We start from the raw sequence: 20,245 nt of genomic DNA, 5'->3' as shown, positions 1-20,245 counted from the left end.
ATTGCATGAATTAATTGAATTAAATGACCAAGCGATGGCAAAGCTAGAGGGGCAGACAAGGCCCTATCCCCTCAAATGAAAAACTGCTTCTTTAGTCCCTTGAATAGTTGCAATGTTTTAAATTAATTTAATAATAATTTTATATTTCGACCACTCCTAAAATTTAAAATCCGTTTATGCCTTCTCAAAAAACACAAAGTTTATAGTTTAATCCCTTGAAATTTGTAATAATTTACATTAATACAACGAAGAAAGTCTATTTTTAGCTTTTTGAAAAATTTACAATTCAAATTCGACCCCTCCGAAAGATTTTCTAATTTCACCCCTGCTGCTAAGTGAGATTTTTTTAATTTCAAAATGTTACACCTACAAATTTAACGAAAAAAACTAACATTGTTGTTACAATTGGACTTGAATTTTGAAATCTGGAAAGTAGAAAGACTAAATTCTAAATTTGGGAAAGTACAAGGACCTATGACATATTTTAACAAAAAAGAAAAAGAAATATATAGCCCTTGAAAGCTACAAAAGAGTAAAGACATAGATGGACATACATACATACATACTTTTCAGACAGAATACGTAGTTGTTGTGGAACTCATGTTTTGACTCACTAAAGTCACACTCTATCAGCTTCGACTTCACCATATATATAATAGTAATAATCTTTGTTTTCCATCAATCTATACAGCTATCTCTGTTTTAGCCTTCATTTAACATTGCTATCTCCTATTCTCCGTGGTAAGCCCTACCAAGAATCTTTTTCTTTTTTTGTTGTTTGGTTTCCTAGAAACTGTTGGAAAATGAGAGAAATATTGGGAATCTTGCAACATCCCAAAAAATGAGTTCTTTTTGTCTGTTAATCTCTAACAATGGGTAGTTTTGATTTTTTTGATTGGTTTAGCCTAATGATTCCTTCTCTTTTTTTTCTTTTTTTTTTTATGTAGGCATTTACATTATTTATCAGCTGATGGATTCTTGGAGCTATGATTGTGAAGGGAAAAACCTATTTTTTACTGATTTTGAAGCAGAGGGTATGGAATTCAATCAATTCATGGATTTTAGCTTTGATTATAAGAAAAAGAAACCCTTTTTTAGTGACACCAATTTGGGGATTTTTAGTGATGAATTTACCACTACTACTAGTTCATGTTATGTTGAGCAACATTCAAGTTCATTAATGGAGTCCAACAGTCAAGAATCTTCAATCATTGATTATGGAGATTCAAAGGGTTGTAAGGAAACTTCCGTTGTAACTTCGATTCAACCGGTTTTGATATCGAAGAAAGCTTTGACAACAAGAAGTTCATGTCCTCAAACACCTCAATGTCAAGTTTATGGTTGTAATAAGGATCTTAGTTCATCAAAAGATTATTACAAGAGGAACAAAGTTTGTGAGATTCATTCTAAGACAGCCAAAGTTATTGTTAATGGAAATGAAATGAGATTTTGTCAACAATGTAGCAGGTTTGTCCCTTCAATTTTGATCTTCTTGTATTTGTTTTTATCCTATTAAAGGTGTTTGTATATATGTTTCATAGAGATACTCATAGTTTCAATGTAGGCAAATGAATTAACCACCTTTACTCGACTGGACCTTCGATTTAAGCTTACTAATGTTGTTTCATGGTGTTTATGTTTTGGCATTGTTTCTGGTATTGAATGTGATTTATGTTTGTTTATTAGGTTCCATTTATTGGCTGAATTCGATGATGGTAAGCGTAGTTGTCGTAAACGACTGGTAGGACATAATGAGCGTAGAAGGAAGCTTCATTTCGGTACCCTTCCCGGAAAATCACATAAGTTTTTGCAGTCATATCGAGGTATGAACAACTTTTTGCATCTCTGTAGGAAACTAGGACATGAGCACGACCTATTTGGTCATGTAATCCAATTGACAATTTGGTAGCAGTGTCACCTATATAGCAAACTTTGAACAAATTGTCACCTATGTGGCCTCTTGGGTACCGAGATTCTTCAGACTTGTATACTGAAAATGCCTTTTGTTGCCTAGAATGCATTTGAAAGTGACTTTGTTGTTTTCTGCAGAGAGATATGAACATGCTGATCAGGTTAAATTCAGAGAGAAACCGGTTTATGATCCTCAGTCGGCAATATCGATCATAAATGGCAAATTGGTGTCGAAGAAACAACACATCCCCGGAAGTTTTTCGTTGGCAACTGAAGCCTTCCATGCTCCTAATGAGTTATCTGGTCTTTCTTGCTCGGATTGTGCTCTCTCTCTTCTGTCTTCTCAATCACGAGACTTATCGAGCCATGCGACCGGAATTCAATTGACCGAGCCCTTTATCAATCAAGCTAGCCACCACCATGGGAGTTGTTTGGAAAATGCCAATGGCTTTTGCTCATGTGGGATGAACCCCATGGGAGTTAGCCAAGCAGGATCTTTTCGAGACTTGGGTCTTTCGAGTCCAAATGGAACCACTGTTGATTTACTTCAACTATCAACACATCTCCAAAGAGTGGAGCAACAAAGGAGTTCAATGCACGTAAAGCCTGAAAACGAGGACCTTTGTTATTTCCTTACAACTTAAACCAGTATGAGAAGGACAAGGCATGTTCTGTTGTTCTTACAGGTTCATGACATGTTACTCGGACTCGGGTTTTTCCCAAGATTTTCGTATATTTCGAATGTCCTTGGAGGATCATATATGTACCAATGTACGGATATGTGTCAAATAGGGGTGTTGGACACAAGTACTTCTCGGGTTTTAATGATCCCTATCACTTTTGTGGCACTGAAGGGGCAACTTGAGAGGGGACAAAGTAAGAGTCTAAAGTTGGAACAATACCCTTGTAAAAAAGTTTAGAAAGGAATCATGTAGCACTAACATGTTTTTATTTATAAAATCTTTGCACTTTATACTGTGCATAAAACTTTAAGTGGTTAATATTAATTGGAGAAATAACTTGGTTCTTATAATATTTTTTGCACCTTTGGTGCTTGTTGATATTATTTTAGTCCTTGGAATTATCCCAAAAGTGTTGGAGTTTTTTACTATAGGTACCTTTAGTATTAAACTTCGGATTCGAGTGTGAATGTTCGATATATATATATATATATATGTTTTCAATATAAATATGATTTTATTTTATTTTATTTTTAAATGTATTTAAAAGATCGTATCTTCATACTACTCATGTCGTGAACAAAAATAATAAACTATTTTTAATATTTTATGTTTTATATATTTGTAAACACAGATTTCTTTTTAGCACTTTGAGGGAATGAGTGGATTGCCACTTCATTTACCCATCAATTTACCTTTTTTTTATGTTTTGGTTAGTGCTTTTGTTGGACATTGAGCTGTAAATATCACAAAAAACTCTAAAAGTTAACAACAATGAAAATGAAACCATCAATTCCTCCATAGGAATCTCATTCAAGAATTACAACTTGGCTTTTAATGGTATATTATTTGAATCCTCCTATACATATTTGTGTATATATATATATTCGTATTTGATACTTACACTTGTATTTCGATTAGTTGGTTACATGCTGATGCTTCAAACTTGATAATCTTTCAAAAGTTTTTGGTAAAAAATCTTTTCGACCCCTCTAAAAAAAGTTGAAGCAATTTAATTCCTGTCAATGTTAAAAGTGAGTAATTAAGGACAATTAATCACAGCACTAACGTTTCCGCCAATTGCACATATTTTGATTGGTTTAACTCTCAATTTTACTCACTTTTAAAATTGATAGGGATTAAATTGCTCTGATTTTATTGAGAGAGACCAACTTACTCAATATCGAAATTGAGAGGGACCAAAGAGCTGTTTTTACCAAAGCTTTTCTTTTAATTAAAAATGATGTCATAGGTGACACAATGTTCATTGGAACTTGATTATATAATTATTATCATTATCTGCTTTTTTGCACCTGTCTTAATGTCGTTTTCAAAATGCATGTCTTTTTGCTAACGTTTAATAGTTGACTTTGAGTCAACCAATAGTGAGAAAGGCAATGGAAAAAAATAATGTTTTTAGTAGCTTTCAAGTGAAATGATCTTTGATCATGACATTAAGTGTTATGATTGATTTGATAAAATTAAAAAGAGGTCCCCAAACTCTGTCCATCAATTTTTTAATCTATTAAAAATGGTCCCATTGTCTAATGGCACTTACCTGTTTGTCAAGGTATTTAATTTAGGACCTCAAATTAAGTATGTTAATGTCTGAATGTCAACATTTTTCACAGTTATAATAGGTTAAAAGAACAATAATAAAGTAAGTATTGAACCCAAACAATGGGTACTCCATAATACTTTATGATCAAATTGAAATAAAAAAATTTTTAGCAGGGTGTTAGGTGGTCATTGTCTGCATGAAAAAAGAAAGGAACATATTGTGTTGATTTCATGTGACTAATCAATGTGAGCATTCCATTGGCAGGCTTGCATCTATAGATTTAAGATTCATAATTTCGGGTTTAGGATTTCAAGTAATTTTGGATTAAGTTTTGCCCTAAAATGGAGAACTTTAATTTTGCATGCGATGTTAAGAAGTTTCATATATTTTATTCGTTTATGGAGTTAAAATATATCAATAGCGATGTGTCAAATAGTTATCCATATATATATTATGATTAAAAAAATTAAGTATAAATCTCAAAATCATAAATGAAATTTGATTCAATTTAAAATTTGATATATAAACTTTGATATCGTATAATTATATATATGAAATTTCGATTATAGTTCAAATGTATACATGAAACTTTAATGTTAATTCAATTATACACATTTAAGTTTCGATGTGGCCGGCTTGTCCGAAAACCATATCAGCTTCCCTATTTTTGGTTGGACTAACTGTGCAGGCAGCGACTGGCAGTTCGGTTCAATGTTATCGATCGCTAAATGGACAGCTTCGGCTTGATGACTGGGAAAGTGAATGTTATTCTCTCGGGTGGCGGTTTGGGGGAATCGATGATGAAAGTTACCCATTTGTCTGTCTCGTTGAGTGCTGAATGGTTAGAGCATAGTGAGGCAACGTGATGGTCAGGGCCTATCCCGAGAAGGATAAGATCCAACTTGGGGCAATCACTAATATCGGAAACACTGAGCGTTGTGTTTTTACTAGCTAGCGTATAGCAAACATGTATTTGTCGGCAGCTTCCTCTGCCGAAACTGAATCGTTGATGGAATGAAGATGGCTGGGAACCATCGGAACCTGAAAATACGAGGGATAAGCCACAAAAGCATATAATATGCTCACAAACTGAAAATAATTTTTGATTAACCTATCCCTCAAGGAAAGCATCGTTAAATTCGGAACTTCGAAATGGTGTCACCATGACACCAAATGCAGACGGAAAACAGGCATGTTTTAGATAACTTTTCGGAAACTTAGATGAAAAGAAACAACAAATGGTAACCTAACCTCATAATCAAGCTCAGTTCGATGCTAAGTTAAGTCATTTTTGATCACTAGCAACTCCAAATGGATGCAGTGCATGATCATCGAGCTAGTTAGTTCATTTCATGCTTCAGATAACTCACAACGAACGAACATTCATCGAATTTACGTAAGTAAAAACCGATACGAAAAACTTAAGATGAAAGCAATGAACAAACCTAGGAACCACCAAAACTAACGAATCCATTAATGAATACCGGAATATCATAGGGTAAACTAATAGTAGCAGCTAAAACCGGTCCATCCCAAACTCGAAAAAAAGCTTAAAGACCTTCTAACATAAGCTAATATTTCGAGATCCGAAGTGCAGATCAATATTTAACTAATTATCGTACTATATCCCTAAACTAACGAATCCATTCCATCCCAAACTAGCTTATAATGAATGCTATTGTTTCGAGATCCGAAGGGCGACCAGATCAGTGCAATGAAGGAACTAATCTATACTACACATCCTAGTAAAGTAAGATATCGATTCATTTAACACGAAAATTTTTGAAATACTAAGAATCCAAACCATGGAAATGTCTTTTGCAAGCTTATAATATGTTTTTAGCCACAACACGTTCATCAGCCCAAAATATGTGCCATTTAGACCAACCTATAGTCTTGTTATAAGGAGCTTTAACAGTTTCCTGTTTCAAGTTTCAACAAGGTCAAACTACCATTTTGTACCCCTTCACTTAAAAAACAGATAAATTAATCTCTGTACATAAATGATCTTTTTTTGTTAAAAATTTATTTCATTTCTACTATTAAAAACATACTACATATATAGACCAGTTTTTAACTGAGAAATTGATGAAAGTTTTAAGGATAAATCTCAAAATTACACATGAATTTTGATTTAATGTGCAATTGTATATACAATTTTAATTTAGTGCAATTATATACGTGAAACTCTAATTGTGGTTCAAATGTATACTTGAAACTTTAATTTTGATTTAATCATGCACATTCAAAAAATAAATACATCAATTTATTTTTATATTGGATAAATATAATTATTCATCTATGCAACATATAAACATAAAATGATGTTATATCAATAATTGTGTTAATAATTTACAAGAATTTGAGAATTTGATCAAATCAAAATTTTATGTACAAAATTGCACAAAATCAAAGTTCATGTATACAATTGCACATTAAACCATAATTCATGAATAATTTTGAGATTTATCCCAAATTTTAACAAAAGTCTAATTTACTTTTTGATCTAATAACTTTTTTTAGTAGAAGCAAAGTGCCCTTCAACAACGAAACACTTTAAAATGAAGAACAACAAATTAAATCAAAGATAAAAAAAAATTGATAAAAAAGAATGCAATTTGATACCCTGTTAAGCCAATGAGAGAACCACCAGATAATGCAATGGCAAAGGCTCCCCTTTCCTTTACTGCTGCTTCTGATAGCTCAGCAATGTAATCAGCCAAATCCGACTTTAGTTCATCTAAATTTTCATAGATTCTTAATTCGCCCCTGAAGTATACTCATTTACCTAAACACTTAATGAAGAACAGTAAAGCCATTAACTTTTTGCACCTCATATGCATTAAAAAGAATCTATCACTTGAAAAATAGCCAATAGCTAAATGCCCTTTAATTGATTCAAAGAAATTAGATTGTTAAATTGAAGCAAGAGGACATTCCAAGAAAAGGGTATGATCATCATAAACTGAACATCAATAAAAATCAAAACTTTAACAAATTTGATAAGCTTCAAAGAGATCAATTTCATGGAAAAGTATACAATTTTTTATTACTTATGACAAATAAAAGTAAAAAAAGGGAAATGGAAAATACTTACAAAGGAGAAAACTATGACAGAAGATGCTGGAGGCTGAGGAGCAAAGACAGAGATGAAGATGGAAACTGTAATATAATATTACACACACACACACACACACACACACACACACACACACACACACACACACACACACATATAAAGAGTCAGAGAGAACTTACCTTCTGGGTTTCCACGTGCAACCAATGATATTGAAAAATCACCCAAATAAAAAAGATAAACTCTGTTTCTTGCTCTGTTTTCGAATGTGAGAATGAAAAAAAAGGATAAAAGACTAATAGAAAGAAAAAACAAATAAACTACGTATAAAAGGGGGCTAGAAAGAAAAATGAGGTGGCAAAGGAGTTATATTTCGTTGTGAATGATGTAGTTAAAAGGCCCAAAATGAATTTGGGTTTGGATTTTTAAATTAATAGAGAAACGTGCAGGCAGATGCCTTTGTAGCATAGTGGTAGCGCGTTCGCTTCGTAAGCGAAAGGTCGCGAGTTCGATCCTCGCCAGAGGCTTATATTATAATTTTTTAAAAGGTTTAAAATATGTTAAATCTTTATATTTTAATAAAATTTGCAATTTAGTCTCCTCAAATTTTGTTTATTTAAAATTTTAGTCTAATTATTAAAATTATAAGTATTTTTAGCAAAATTTGTCAATTTAGCATATCGATTAAGTTGTCGAATATAAAGATCGACTAGGTAAATGTAGAATATGAAATACGGATGTACTTATTTTTTTCATATATTCAAAAGATCATATTTTTATGCATATTTGAATCATTCACTCCGAGTTCTCGAACCTCGCAAATTCACCGAAAATTTTGCTAATTGCCGATACAACAACGAGAACAGAGGACGCTAACCAAGTTCATGCACTACTATTCAGCTATGTTACTTGTACTTGACACAGGTGACTACCTATACTTGAAAAATGTTGTTGCAGTCATTCTTCGAGATTACTTCAGATTGTTATTTTGATTCCGTAAAGTCGTGTGTGGTTGGAATCGGACCCTGCAAGGACACATGTGCACCATCAGTCGATAATGACTTAAGTGAAGTCGGTATGCGGTAGCACTGATCTTGTAGCCAAAGCACATGTAACGATCGGCCCTAAAACCGACACGGTAGAGACATCCTAGAACCTGTTTTCATTACATATTTTCAGGTTGGAAATGGTGAAGTTAATTATTTTTTTGTACTGTTTTTCAGATGCATCCGTACACTTTTTGGAACGAACAAACAGGATCCATATGATTTGTTGATAAATAAAATGAAGGTAGCCTTAATAATTTCCAAGAATGGACAAACTCCCATTTGTGTCTGCAAAAAGGCAATGAATAACAACATTCGTATTATTATTTTCTGGCCAGTGAAGAAGTTCATTAATTAAGTGCTTTGTAGAAGAACTTGCTTGGTGCATGTACAAAATATATGTGTTACGTGTATTCGGATGGGAAAGCATTCTATGAAATAGGGATGCCACGTTATCTGTGTTCCTTTTCCAATAGTTTTACATCGCATCAGCATTCTTACCTTGAAAAAAGTTAAATCCAAATTAAAATCCTTAAATTCAGGATAAAATTACTGATGTGGCATAAAACTATTGAAAATTGATAATATTTCTATTTCATACAATCTTTATTGTATTCGGATATTGATATAAAATATGATTTAGTTAATTATCTTTGGGTTTGATCTACACTATAAGTAAAATATCTTAACATTATAATTTGTAGTGAAGCGGCTGGAATAGCTCAGTTGGTTAGAGCGTGTGGCTGTTAACCACAAGGTCGGAGGTTCAAGCCCTCCTTCTAGCGTTTTATTAAGATTTTAGAAATTTCAAAAATTCTAGAATGCACCATGTTAGCCTTTTTTTTTATGTATAAATTTTAAAATACATAATAATATATAAAATTGAAATTTTATAAAAATTGAAATAAAAAAAACTTAACATTTTCAAAAATATTCTAGAAATGTTGTAAAAAATTTATTATTTAAAAAATCAAAAAATGAATAAAAATTTTAAAAATAGAAAAATTTTAACTTTAAAAAAGCTTAATGTCCAGAAATTGAAAAGATTAATTTAAAATTTGAAAATTTTTAAAATCAAAATTTATAAATTTTATAAATTTAAAAAAAACTTAAAATGATCAAAATATATATTCTAGAAAAGTTGTAATAAGCTTTATATATTTTCCAAAATTCTAAATTCTAAAAATTCAAAACAACGAATAAAATGTAAAAATAGAAAAGTTTAACTTAAAAAACTTAACGTATAGAAATTGAAAAGATTAATTTAAAATTTTAAAAAATCAAAATATATAAATTTAGAAAATTTTATTTTTTAAATACAGAAAAGTATATATTATTTTAAAAATGATGAAAATTTGAAAATACTTGAAAGTTAAAGAAAAATATCGGTTAACACCGATAAGCGGTGGTCAATGTTGGTCAACGAATGGTCAAACTCAATGTATTTTTTAAAATGTTTAATCTTTAAATTTTTTTTGTACTTTTGAATTTAAATTTAAATTTAAATTGACTAGATGTCCTACATGGAACATTTTAATTGGTGTCACGTGTCCATCGTTTTTTCTTAACGTCATTATAAAAAATGGGGTGAATCGAGTAATAGAGGATAATTTAAGTACCAATGTGAGACAAAAAAAGGTTTAGGTACTAAGGTGGGAAAACAAGTATAGTTTGGAGGCCAACGTGAGCACTAAACCGATATTTTTATTAATTGCATCATACGCCCCTCAACTATGACTCAAACTTAACATCTTTTAATTTAGTCCTCAAAGTATTGTGTCAATTTTAGTTTTTTTTATTTTATATATTATAGTTTTATTATTTGCACCACACATCCCTGAACTATGGTTCAATCTCAACGTTATCTAAATCAGTCCTCAAAGTATTTTGTCAATTTTTAGTTTTTTTTTATTTGATATAGGGTTAAAGCATCATTTGCCCCTAAAGTATACCATTTTTTTCGTTTTGGTACTTCAACTTTTTTTTTGTCTAATTTGATACATAAAGTTATATTTTATTAATCAGTTCAATCCACGTGGCATTTCAATCCAATAGAGAGTGCCACATGGCATGAATATGTCTTGAGACAAGAAGAACAAATATGACCATTGGAGCCAGAGTTCTTGAGATAAGGCTCCCCATAAGCATACCGTAGCTTCAATGTTGGTTGATCTTGAGATAATATGCTTTTTGTCTCGAGACAAGGTTCATTTGAAGCTTTTTTAGCTTCGATGTTGGTTTGTCTCAATATAGACATTCTTGTATCTCGAGACAATATTGAAAACCTTAAAAAATGTAGCTTAGAAACCGTTTAAATGATTTGGGAATTCTCAATTTTTTTTTTGTAGAAAGTTAAAGTCATTTAGAAACTTTATTTTTAAATTTGTAACACTTGAAAATATAATTGAATAAAATAAAAAAATAATTTATACAAATTTGATTAAGAGATTTTATAAATAAGTTTGTTATATCAAAACTAACAATACTAAATCAATTAAATAAAACAAAATTTTAGTAAATTATTTGATTAAATAAAATATATTTTATTTATTATTATTTCTCTCCCCACCATAATTATTATCACTTCCCAAAAAATAAAACTCTAATAATTTTAAAAATACTACACTAAAGTCGATTAAGTCTTAGTTCGATTTGTATGAACATTGTTGTTAGTGCAGGAGCACATAGGTTCGAGTATGCTAAAGTACATTATCCTTCTATTTAAGGGTTGGGGTGTAACAGCCTAATTTTCAGTGGTGTCAAAAATAGTGATTCGAGATCACTAAATCTGACAAGTGAGTCTTAAAAATTTATTAAATTAATAATTATGGGTCAAGTGTGAATTTAGAATAATTTTTGAATTAGTGAATTTTGTGTTTTAAAAAGAATTTAATAGGTAAATTGGGTCTAAAACGATGTATCGAGACCTCGAGTTCATAAGCCGAACCATAAATATTTTTATGAATATTTATGGTGTGTCATTGAGTTGGTATTAAATTTTCATTAGAAAATTTTAACGTTTGGATAGTCAATTAACTAAAGAGGACTAAATTGAAAATAGTGCAAAATTTGTTAACTTGTGATTAAATAGCTTAAGTGACTAATGAGGAGGGATTTAAAAGGCAAATATGCCCAAATTATATGAGGTTGGTAAGAAAAATCAGCAGAATGTAAGGAGAAACAGGGGCAAAATTGGAAACTTAACATATTAAGCATTTAAAACAAAGATAAAAGTGAAAAATCTAGAGATCTCTTCACAACTTATCAGCAAAAAAACGCCATAGGAGGTCTGAAACAAGCTGGATTTTTCATATATTTGAATCCTGTAAGTTTAAATCTTGATTATTTCTTCTAATTTTTGTGATTTTAATACTTTTACAATTAGGTCCAACTAATTGTTTCATTAGTTATTGATCTTATGGCTAATTTTGAAAGTTACCATTGATGAGTACTGAATTTTTATGATGAATAAACATGGAATTAAAGCTTTGATTTTGTTATATGATGATTCTATTAAAGTAATTTTGATAGAAATTGATTTTAGGGACCTAATTGTGAAAAAGTTGGGAATTAGGGTTTGGTGTTGCGGTTTTGAATATGAAAGGTTATGTAGTAGTCTAAAATAGTTGGAAAAGGTGTTGATTGAGAAAAAATTAGATCAATTGAGGGGTTAATTGAGTAGGGACCAAATTGTAAAAAATGTAAAGTTTGGGGTAAAAGTGTAATTTCTAGAAGTTAAGGGCAGAAACTGTGAAATGAATTAGAATTGAATTATATGCTGATGAATGAATAAATTTGTATTTTAGATCGAGAACCCGAAGCAAGCCGAGGAAAAGAAAAAGTAGTTGATTAGTCCCTGAACTTTTACAAATTCTGCAAATCGGCCCAGGTAAGTTCATATGGCTGAATTTTTATGATTAATTGTTAATGTGGAAATGATATATTGTATAAATTCGTATATTGTTACTGAATTATGATTATGGTAAAAATGAGAAGAAGATGAGATTGTTAGTTCAAATTAAGGGATACGCAGGATTGAGTACACATGTTTGGCAACCAACGACGAATTGACGGATAAGTCCATGGTGCATCCATGGCAAAGTGTGAAAAGTAGGTATGGTGTTTGGGTGAAGAAAACCATACTGAGTTGTGAAAAGTAGGTATGGTGTTTCAGTGAAGAAAACCATACTGAGTTGTGAAAAGTAGGTATGGTATTTCCGTGAAGAAAGCCATACTGAGTTATAGCAATGAGAAATATTCAAGCAAATTGTGACACCGGGCAAACGATGTACTCAATTCCGTAAGACTATCCTTAATTTGACAGGTATTTGTAAGTGCAATTGAAGCTAAATGCCGGAATAGAAGTTGACTACTGATATTGAGCTCGATTGGACATAATTATTATTTGCGATTGTGGTTGGCAGGAAATGTTGAATTTTTATTTGTTTGTTAATGTTGTTAGTGAAATTCTGGTAAGATTTTATTATGAGCCTGTGAACTTACTAAGCTTTCTGTAAGCTTACTGGTGTGTGTTTACTGTTTCTTGTAGATTGACGTGTATATATATTTCGGAGGATCGGATCTACAACAACGATCACACTATCCAGATTTACTCCGGTAGATTTTGTTAAACAACTTTTTGGATTTATATGGCATGTATAGGGAATTGAAGTAAAAAGTATTAGTATGAATGACTAAGTATGAAAAATAAATTTGAATGTTATGGTTGTGTTAGATATCGAAATATATACATGTTTTAGTTTGAAATGGTTGATTGGTTGAACTTCATTAGTATTTAAATGAAGTAGTTGAAATACTGGAATTGGTTGTGATTTAAATTTGCAGGGAAGGTTAGATAATTATATAGGGGTTATCTTGAATTTTTTTAAATTTTGCAATGGAACAGTTTTTGGATATATGCATTGAGGTAACTTTGAAAAATCATCAAAATATTGGAAATTGAATTAGAAGCTGAGTGAGATGCCAAATTAAATCTGAATGAGTCTACTTTCACATGAAAGAAATAGAGTAAGAAAATGGTTATATATTTTTAGATATTTGAATTTTAGTGAAACAGGGCAAGAAAGTTTTTGAAGTCCCTATTCTGACTTTAGAAATTCATTAAAAATTGTACAGAAGGAATTATGAGTTATAATTTATATGTATAGATTCCTTAATGAGTCTATTTTCAGTAGAAATAAGTGGAATCACCATATGAAGTCTGTACAAAGAGATAATTGAATTTTTGTGACAAGAGGTCAGGATGGTCAACCAGTGAAACAGGGGAGACTTTAACTAATAAACTGTACTAATTGGCTAAACCAAAAATTCTAAAAATTTTATGGTAAAAATATATATGAGTCTAGTTTCAGGGAAAATTTACGGATCTAAATTTCAAGTTTTGTAGCTTGACTTATAATTATTTTAGTGAATGCTGCGCAGGTGGACAGCTTTATTGTGAATAGTGAAATTGATTTTGAAAATAATTTTTTATGCCCCGAACTTTTAAGTTAAGTCAAGTAACACCTCATGCTCGACTCCGGCAATGGTCTCGGGTATAGGGTGTTACATGTGGAGGAGCTATTGATAGTTCTAGACATCGTATCTCTATTGAGTAGTTAATTTATTAAATACTTATTATTTTATTTATTCCCAATCTCCACTCATTTTTCAGTAATTTTAATTACAAATAATAAAATTTAAATAATTAAAAATAAATTTAATTATGATTAAATTGCATTATATTTTAACATAATTATATATTAAATATAATATATTTTTCAAATTAGGATATAACAGCAACATCAATTTAATCAAAACTTTACATGATAAGGAATTTCCTTATGTGCTTACTAAAATAAAAAAAAATTATTTAGTAAGTCGATCGGATTTTTGCCAAATAAATCTTTGCCTTTTATATATATGAAAATAAATTTTATGAATGAATTAAAACTGACATGCTGTCTTTAATTAATATTTAAAATTAATACAAATTTTACTATATATATATATAAAACCATATAGTAATATTTATATTTTTGTGAATTTAATCCCTATATTTTTAACTAGATTTAACTATTAATCTTTCAAAAGGATTAAATTATTTTTAATAGAAATATTTATTAAATCATTATTATTTTTAAAAATATTAACATGGCAACTCATGCGTGATAGTCTGCATATACTTCACAATGACATTACAAGTAATTTAAAATTTATACAAAAAATCAAATACATTGTTTTGAATAAAAGATTGAAGTTTTAAAAAGAAGGATTAAATTAATAAAAGTGTAAATAAAATTAAAAAGTGAAGAAATAATTTCCGTATAATAACCCTGGTAGAACATGCCTCTCCTTATTTATAGCACAATGTTTCCTTCATTTTTCGATTAAAAATAAAAAATAAAATACCGTTTCTTTTTATTATTATTCAGAAAAATAAAATTAAAAAAAAGATTGTTTCTCTCCCTCCCATAATTATTATCACTTTCCCAAAAACAATTTAACCCATAACCAAGAAATGAATGCTTCAACATCAGCTTCCATCCCCGCAGACCCTCCTCCCCCGCCCACTGTCCCCGCATGGGCCCCCGCTCCGCCTTCTGTGGTCGAACCACCGGCGGCGGCGGCCGCCGTGCCTCCGGTTTCCGACCACCCTCCTTACCCAGACATGATAATCGAGGCCATTGGTGCTTTGAAAGAGAAGAATGGGTCAAGCAAAAGGGCCATTTCTAAGTACATCGAGTTAGCTCACAAACCGTACCCACCGAGTCACGATGAGTTGTTGACTCAACATTTGAAGCTCTTGAAAAGCAGCGGTCAACTTGTTATGGTAAGGAAGTCTTATAAGCTTGCTCCCTCTGCCGGATCTGAAGTTCCGGTGCCGGATTCTGCTACTTCTAATGTCCCCGACGGTTCTTTGGCTCCAAAACGTGGTCGCGGGCGTCCTCCTAAGGCTAAACCGACGGTTTCGGCTACTGATTCCGGGTCTCAGCTGCTGGATGTTCAGGTTGCGGGTGAAGTTAAGAAATCCGTCGGTAGGCCTAGGAAAAATGCACCCATTGGTCAACTTGATGCTAGGAGGGGCCGGGGTCGGCCACCTAAAAGTGGGTCTCGGAGACCGAAGACGGTTAGGTCAGTGGTGGCTGGTGGTGCTAATGCGGTGAAAAGGGGCCGTGGACGGCCGCCTAGGGCCGTGAACCAGGTACCTCAACAGGGTTTTGTGCCGATCCAGGGTCAACCCGTGGCTGTTCCCTATGCTGACGCTGATCCTGCTGCTCCCGTTGCTCCTAGTTTACCAAGGCGCAGAGGGAGGCCTAAGGGCACGGCTCGAGCCACCGGCACGGTGGTCCCCGGTAAGCGGAGAGGTCGACCGCCCAAAGTTGGCAGCAATACAATGGCCAAGAAAACCACTGGGAGACCGGTAGGCCGGCCCAAGAAGGTAAACCCGGTTTTTATGCAGTACATTTCCTAGTATTACGTATTCATATTGCAATGTTTGGGCTATACATTTATTCTTTCTTCAAAGATATCAAAAGTATATGGAGACATACATGTAAGAGAATGGTACATGTTATTGTCTATGATATGATTATACGAGTAAGGGGGTGACCATTCAAGTTTCTTTTCGGTTCGACTTGATCAGCTTTTCAAATTTAACTGATCTAACTAGCCATTTCTATCATGAACCGAACCGACTGATCGCTTAATTGAACTATCCGATCGATTGGTTCGGTTTGGTTTGTTGGTTTAGTTGATTAAATCAGTTATAACTGATTTCCACTCCCCAATGCATGATGTGGAAATAGACATCACCTTTTTACTGTTCTTATAAGTTGTTATAATTTAGATTAAAAAGTAAATTGGTTTTTTCTGTTAAAAATTGATATGACTAATGGAATAGATGATCTAATGAGTTACGTGTGCCATTCTATATGTAATTCATGTTGATGTACGTGGATCAATTTTTAACCGTAGAAATAGATGAAAAATTTTACAGAAAAACTAATTTGCTGTTTAATATAATGTACAAGCAAAATATAATCTGTTTCTTTTTTACTCTGTTGGATTTGTTTGTGTTAAATCTAATGTGACCTATTTTTGGTTGATAACAAGACAACTGGTGGAGCATCAGCAGCTACATATGAAGATCTTAAGAGAAAACTCGAATTCTTTGTAAGTCTTATCGGAAAGTTACGATTATGCCTATTTGGGATTTATACATATATCTATGCATGTATGTATCATATGAATGAATGATGTAGGGACAGCGCCCAAGGGCTCTGGCCACTCAAAATGATAAATTATCATTTTGGCCTCGCTAAAGATGAAAATTTTTCAATTTAATCCTTTTAAAATTCTAAAATAACAAGCATATGCAAAGATAAAATTGTACTTTGACTCCTTTAAAATTTTGGCACCTAAAGATAAACTTGTGGCTTTGTCCTGGAATGATGTCTGATTGCAGCAATCAAAAGTGAAGCATGCAGTTGAAGTACTAAAGCCTCAGTGCATCAACAACGGAACAGGCGCAGGCGCGATCCAAGAGTTAGAAGGACTTGCAGAAATGGACTTTAACGCACCATTTCACGAGCAAGCTCAGCCGCCACAGCAGGTGCCAACACAGCCACCGATACTACAGAACGAAGGACAAGGGCCTTGATGTTTTTTAGTTGGTGTAGGAAATGTTTTGACTTAGGCACACAACCATGATATATGTCTGTAAAGGGAAACAGGGAAGTTGCAGATCAATTTTTTTTTTCTTTTTGTTGTTGCTGAGGTTGTCTGAAACATTTTTTCTTTTTTTGGAGAATGACTTTGGTTCGGCCATTTTTCTCTGTAGTGAAATTACTGATTCCAGAATTTCAATTTTTGGAGTACAATTTTCTCATGATCTGAACTTAGCTGGAATTTATTCATAGTTTTGTACTTGAATGGTAGTTGGTATTTACTGCACCTCAGGATTTATGTGTGATTGCTGAATTCGGGTATCTGTAAATTTATTTATTTTAAATGAATTTTATGTATTTTGGGAGTATTTAAATGAGATGGTCCTATGTACTTGGCTTTTTCTTCTTATCCGGTATCCACTCTCTTTTTCTTCCCATGTTTGTAAGAGTAGGTAGGTTGGTAGTCGACACCCTTATATCAGAAACTAGATTGCATTTTATTCTTTTACTATAAAAATGAGTAAATTAGTCTTTTTACATTAGATTAAAGAGTAAATTGGTTATTTCTATTAAAATTTTATTTATTTCTACTGTTAAAAATTGACATATTAAGAGAAAAATCATAAAGTTCACGTGCATCTCATATTGACCTATAGGAACCAGTTTTTAACTGTTAGAATGGATGGAATTTTACTTTATCTAATGTACAATGATTAATTTACTAATTTTTGAGTAAATGAAATAAAATGCAATCCAATTCTTAATATAAAAGTTTCTTTAATATTTTTATCGTCATCTAAATAATTATGACACGTAAAATAACAAAAAGAAAAAAAACACAGTGCAGTAATAAATATCTATTTGAATGTGAATATTACGAGTCTATTCGATTTTTTATAGGTGTTTGGAAGGAAGATGGAGGGGCCAACCATAAAGTTTTAACAGGTTTTTTGCAAAAGAAGGATCCTTTTAATGGTGGCAAGGCAAATAGAGGAAGCTGAAAGCAACATAAAGGGGTTGGAGATTCTTGTGCTTTAACTTATATGAGCTTTGCAAGCAAAGACAAAACCTTTCTGGATATCTCTCACAGCTTTGCTATGTAAAAAAAAAAAAAAAACCATTTTTATCAACTACAATCAGTGAGTCGTTCTCATTCTGTTGGGGAAATCCTTAACAAAGCCCAGAAAATCATGACCGTTCAAAATCATCGGATGATTCTCATTTGATTACACGTGTTGTCTATATTTTTTTTTCCCTTTTAAAGCATTTTGCTTCCATGCATGTAAATGTAATTCCACTTCAACTACAACACTAAAACAAAGGGAAAAGAGAGAGAACTGAAAAAAAAATAAAGAGTCTTTGGGTTCTTTGCTTCCATTATTCTTCTTGTAGGCCTTTTCATTGCCATTTTAAGCCACCCCCATTTACTGTGAAGTTCTTATTTTTTTCCATTTCGGAAAATTGGGATTTGAAGAGTCTGTTTTTGGATCCTTTAAAAAAAAGAAGAAACTTTGTGATCTGTTTTCTATGCTATCATGAAAAAATGCAGTCTCTTTGAAGATTGAGGTGAGAAATGAGCTATTGATACTATGTTTGCTTATGTTTCTTTTTTTAATGTTTTTGAATGATCAGTCTCCATTGAGTTTTAATGGCAAAACGTCGAGAAGGAATTTGTTTGTAAGTTTTGTAACAAGAGAGATATCGATGTGGAAAGTCGCTTGGTGGTGACATAAGGACTCATATGAATTTTGCTGAAGCTGATGAAGGATCAGCTGAAATCTCCATTAACAGGCGAGCTGCTGAAGGTGAAAATGATGGTGGTGGTGGTCGTCGTCGTGGTCAATCCCCATGTGGTTTAAGGGTTAACCCCAAAAAGACCAACAATTTCTCTGACACAGGCAACACTTGTGTACTCAAAGGTTGTAAGGGTTTCCATTCATTGAAAGCTGTTTGTCGTCACATGGCTTGTCATTCAAGAAACAGTGACACAACTGGCGTTTGCTGTAAGAACTCTGTCACTTTGGCAGATACGGAGGATGAAGAACAAGAACAACAAGAGGTGGCTTTGTGTTTGATGATGCTTTCAAGAGGTTCTGCTCGCAACAATGACTTGAAATGTGCTTCTAATGGTGGTCAGTTTGTGTAGAAACAAAGAGATCATTTTCCACATGGTTGTTGAAAGAAAGAAAAAACAAGGGGCACCAAAATTTTCAAGTCTGGCCAAGCATTAGGGGGTTGTTGGAAGTTTGGAGGAAAAAACGTTAATGATGAAAACAGGACTCAACTGAGATGCCATTGCCGAGTCTAATTTATCCGAACTTACCAACTCCTGTTGAGGATGATGCTGATGAGTTCATGCCATGGTACATATTGGAAAAAGCCACATTAAGCTTTCAATCTTGCTGCTGCCATGGTGGGTTTTATCTGTAAATCTCAATTTCTGGGCTTGTCGGTTTTAACCTACGTTACTCGGACTTGGATGTGAGTAAGTGCTGTTGGAGACAGAGACAGTAGGTTGTATTGCAATCACAAGTTATTTTCTTTTCAACGAGAAATTTAAATATGTAAATTTTAAACCCATAATTATATTTGCTTCATTGATAATGTATCATTAACGCATCGAATGAAAATAATAATTACATTTGTTTTTGTTGATAATATATGAAATTATATATTAACATTATAGTTACTTTTAAAGAAATTGTTCTCATTAATCAACACGAGCATTAAAAATTATATAATAATTACAATATATAAATGATTTAAAATTGTAACTAATACAATATATCATTATCGATTAATTATTATCATGAATCAAGTGAGAAGATAAGAGAAAAAGGAGAAAGACATTTAGGGCTAGTTTGGTGTGTTTACCTCCGGTGAGGTTAAAAACAGCGGTGGCGGTGAGATTAGAAACAATGGTGGAGTGTGTGTTTGGATTCAAACGCAGCTGTAGCGGTGAGGTAAGAATAAAAAATGACTATTAAGGACATCATATTAGAATTGATATATAATAGAAGTTTTTTAAATTATTTTACTTTTTTTAAAATTATTAAAATATGTGAATTTTGTTGTAATTCGAATAACTTAATAATCATTTTTATAATTTTTTGAAATTGAGTGACCAAAACGTAAATTTAATAATATTTTAGTGGCCTTGAATGTATTTACCCTAAAAACTCATTTTGCAAGATATGGAATACAGTGAACCAATTCCAACTCCTACTATTTCTTCTTCTCCATCCCTTTCTCCCAATTCTTCGATCTCTTCGAACTCACCACCTTCTCCACCGTTATCGTCG

The 20,245-nt window shown here is 32.3% G+C and overlaps 3 protein-coding genes and 2 non-coding genes across 5 annotated transcripts; 4 read left to right on the top strand and 1 right to left on the bottom strand.

The window, feature by feature from the left end:
• The first annotated feature begins 587 nt into the window (after positions 1–587).
• LOC105779849 (squamosa promoter-binding-like protein 6) lies at positions 588–2,912 on the top strand. The gene is made up of 4 exons (XM_012603801.2): positions 588–741; positions 948–1,467; positions 1,687–1,823; positions 2,050–2,912. Exons 2-4 carry the CDS (start codon positions 971–973, stop codon positions 2,553–2,555), a joined length of 1,140 nt encoding a protein of 379 aa, XP_012459255.1. The 5' UTR covers positions 588–741; positions 948–970; the 3' UTR covers positions 2,556–2,912.
• A 1,713-nt stretch (positions 2,913–4,625) lies between these two features.
• Positions 4,626–10,531, bottom strand: LOC105778770 (probable 6-phosphogluconolactonase 1). Its single transcript, XM_052629859.1, has 4 exons — positions 10,381–10,531; positions 6,778–6,931; positions 5,981–6,087; positions 4,626–5,193 (listed from the first exon to the last, which is right to left on the bottom strand). The coding sequence occupies exons 1-4, from the start codon at positions 10,529–10,531 to the stop codon at positions 4,877–4,879; spliced, it is 729 nt and encodes a 242-aa protein (XP_052485819.1). The 3' UTR covers positions 4,626–4,876.
• TRNAT-CGU (transfer RNA threonine (anticodon CGU)) lies at positions 7,684–7,755 on the top strand. The gene has a single exon. It is a non-coding gene; the product is annotated as a tRNA-Thr (tRNA).
• On the top strand, positions 8,986–9,059 carry TRNAN-GUU (transfer RNA asparagine (anticodon GUU)). Its single transcript has one exon. It is a non-coding gene; the product is annotated as a tRNA-Asn (tRNA).
• Positions 10,532–14,698: 4,167 nt separating the features above from the next.
• Positions 14,699–17,167, top strand: LOC105780430 (histone H1). The gene is made up of 3 exons (XM_012604758.2): positions 14,699–15,715; positions 16,390–16,449; positions 16,742–17,167. The coding sequence occupies exons 1-3, from the start codon at positions 14,795–14,797 to the stop codon at positions 16,934–16,936; spliced, it is 1,176 nt and encodes a 391-aa protein (XP_012460212.1). The 5' UTR covers positions 14,699–14,794; the 3' UTR covers positions 16,937–17,167.
• Positions 17,168–20,245: the final 3,078 nt, after the last annotated feature.

This window comes from Gossypium raimondii, chromosome 4 (genome assembly GCF_025698545.1).
Source record: "Gossypium raimondii isolate GPD5lz chromosome 4, ASM2569854v1, whole genome shotgun sequence".
NCBI lineage: Eukaryota > Viridiplantae > Streptophyta > Magnoliopsida > Malvales > Malvaceae > Gossypium > Gossypium raimondii.
Note: the sequence above shows the minus strand (reverse complement) of the source record. Positions and strands in the feature narration are given on the sequence as shown.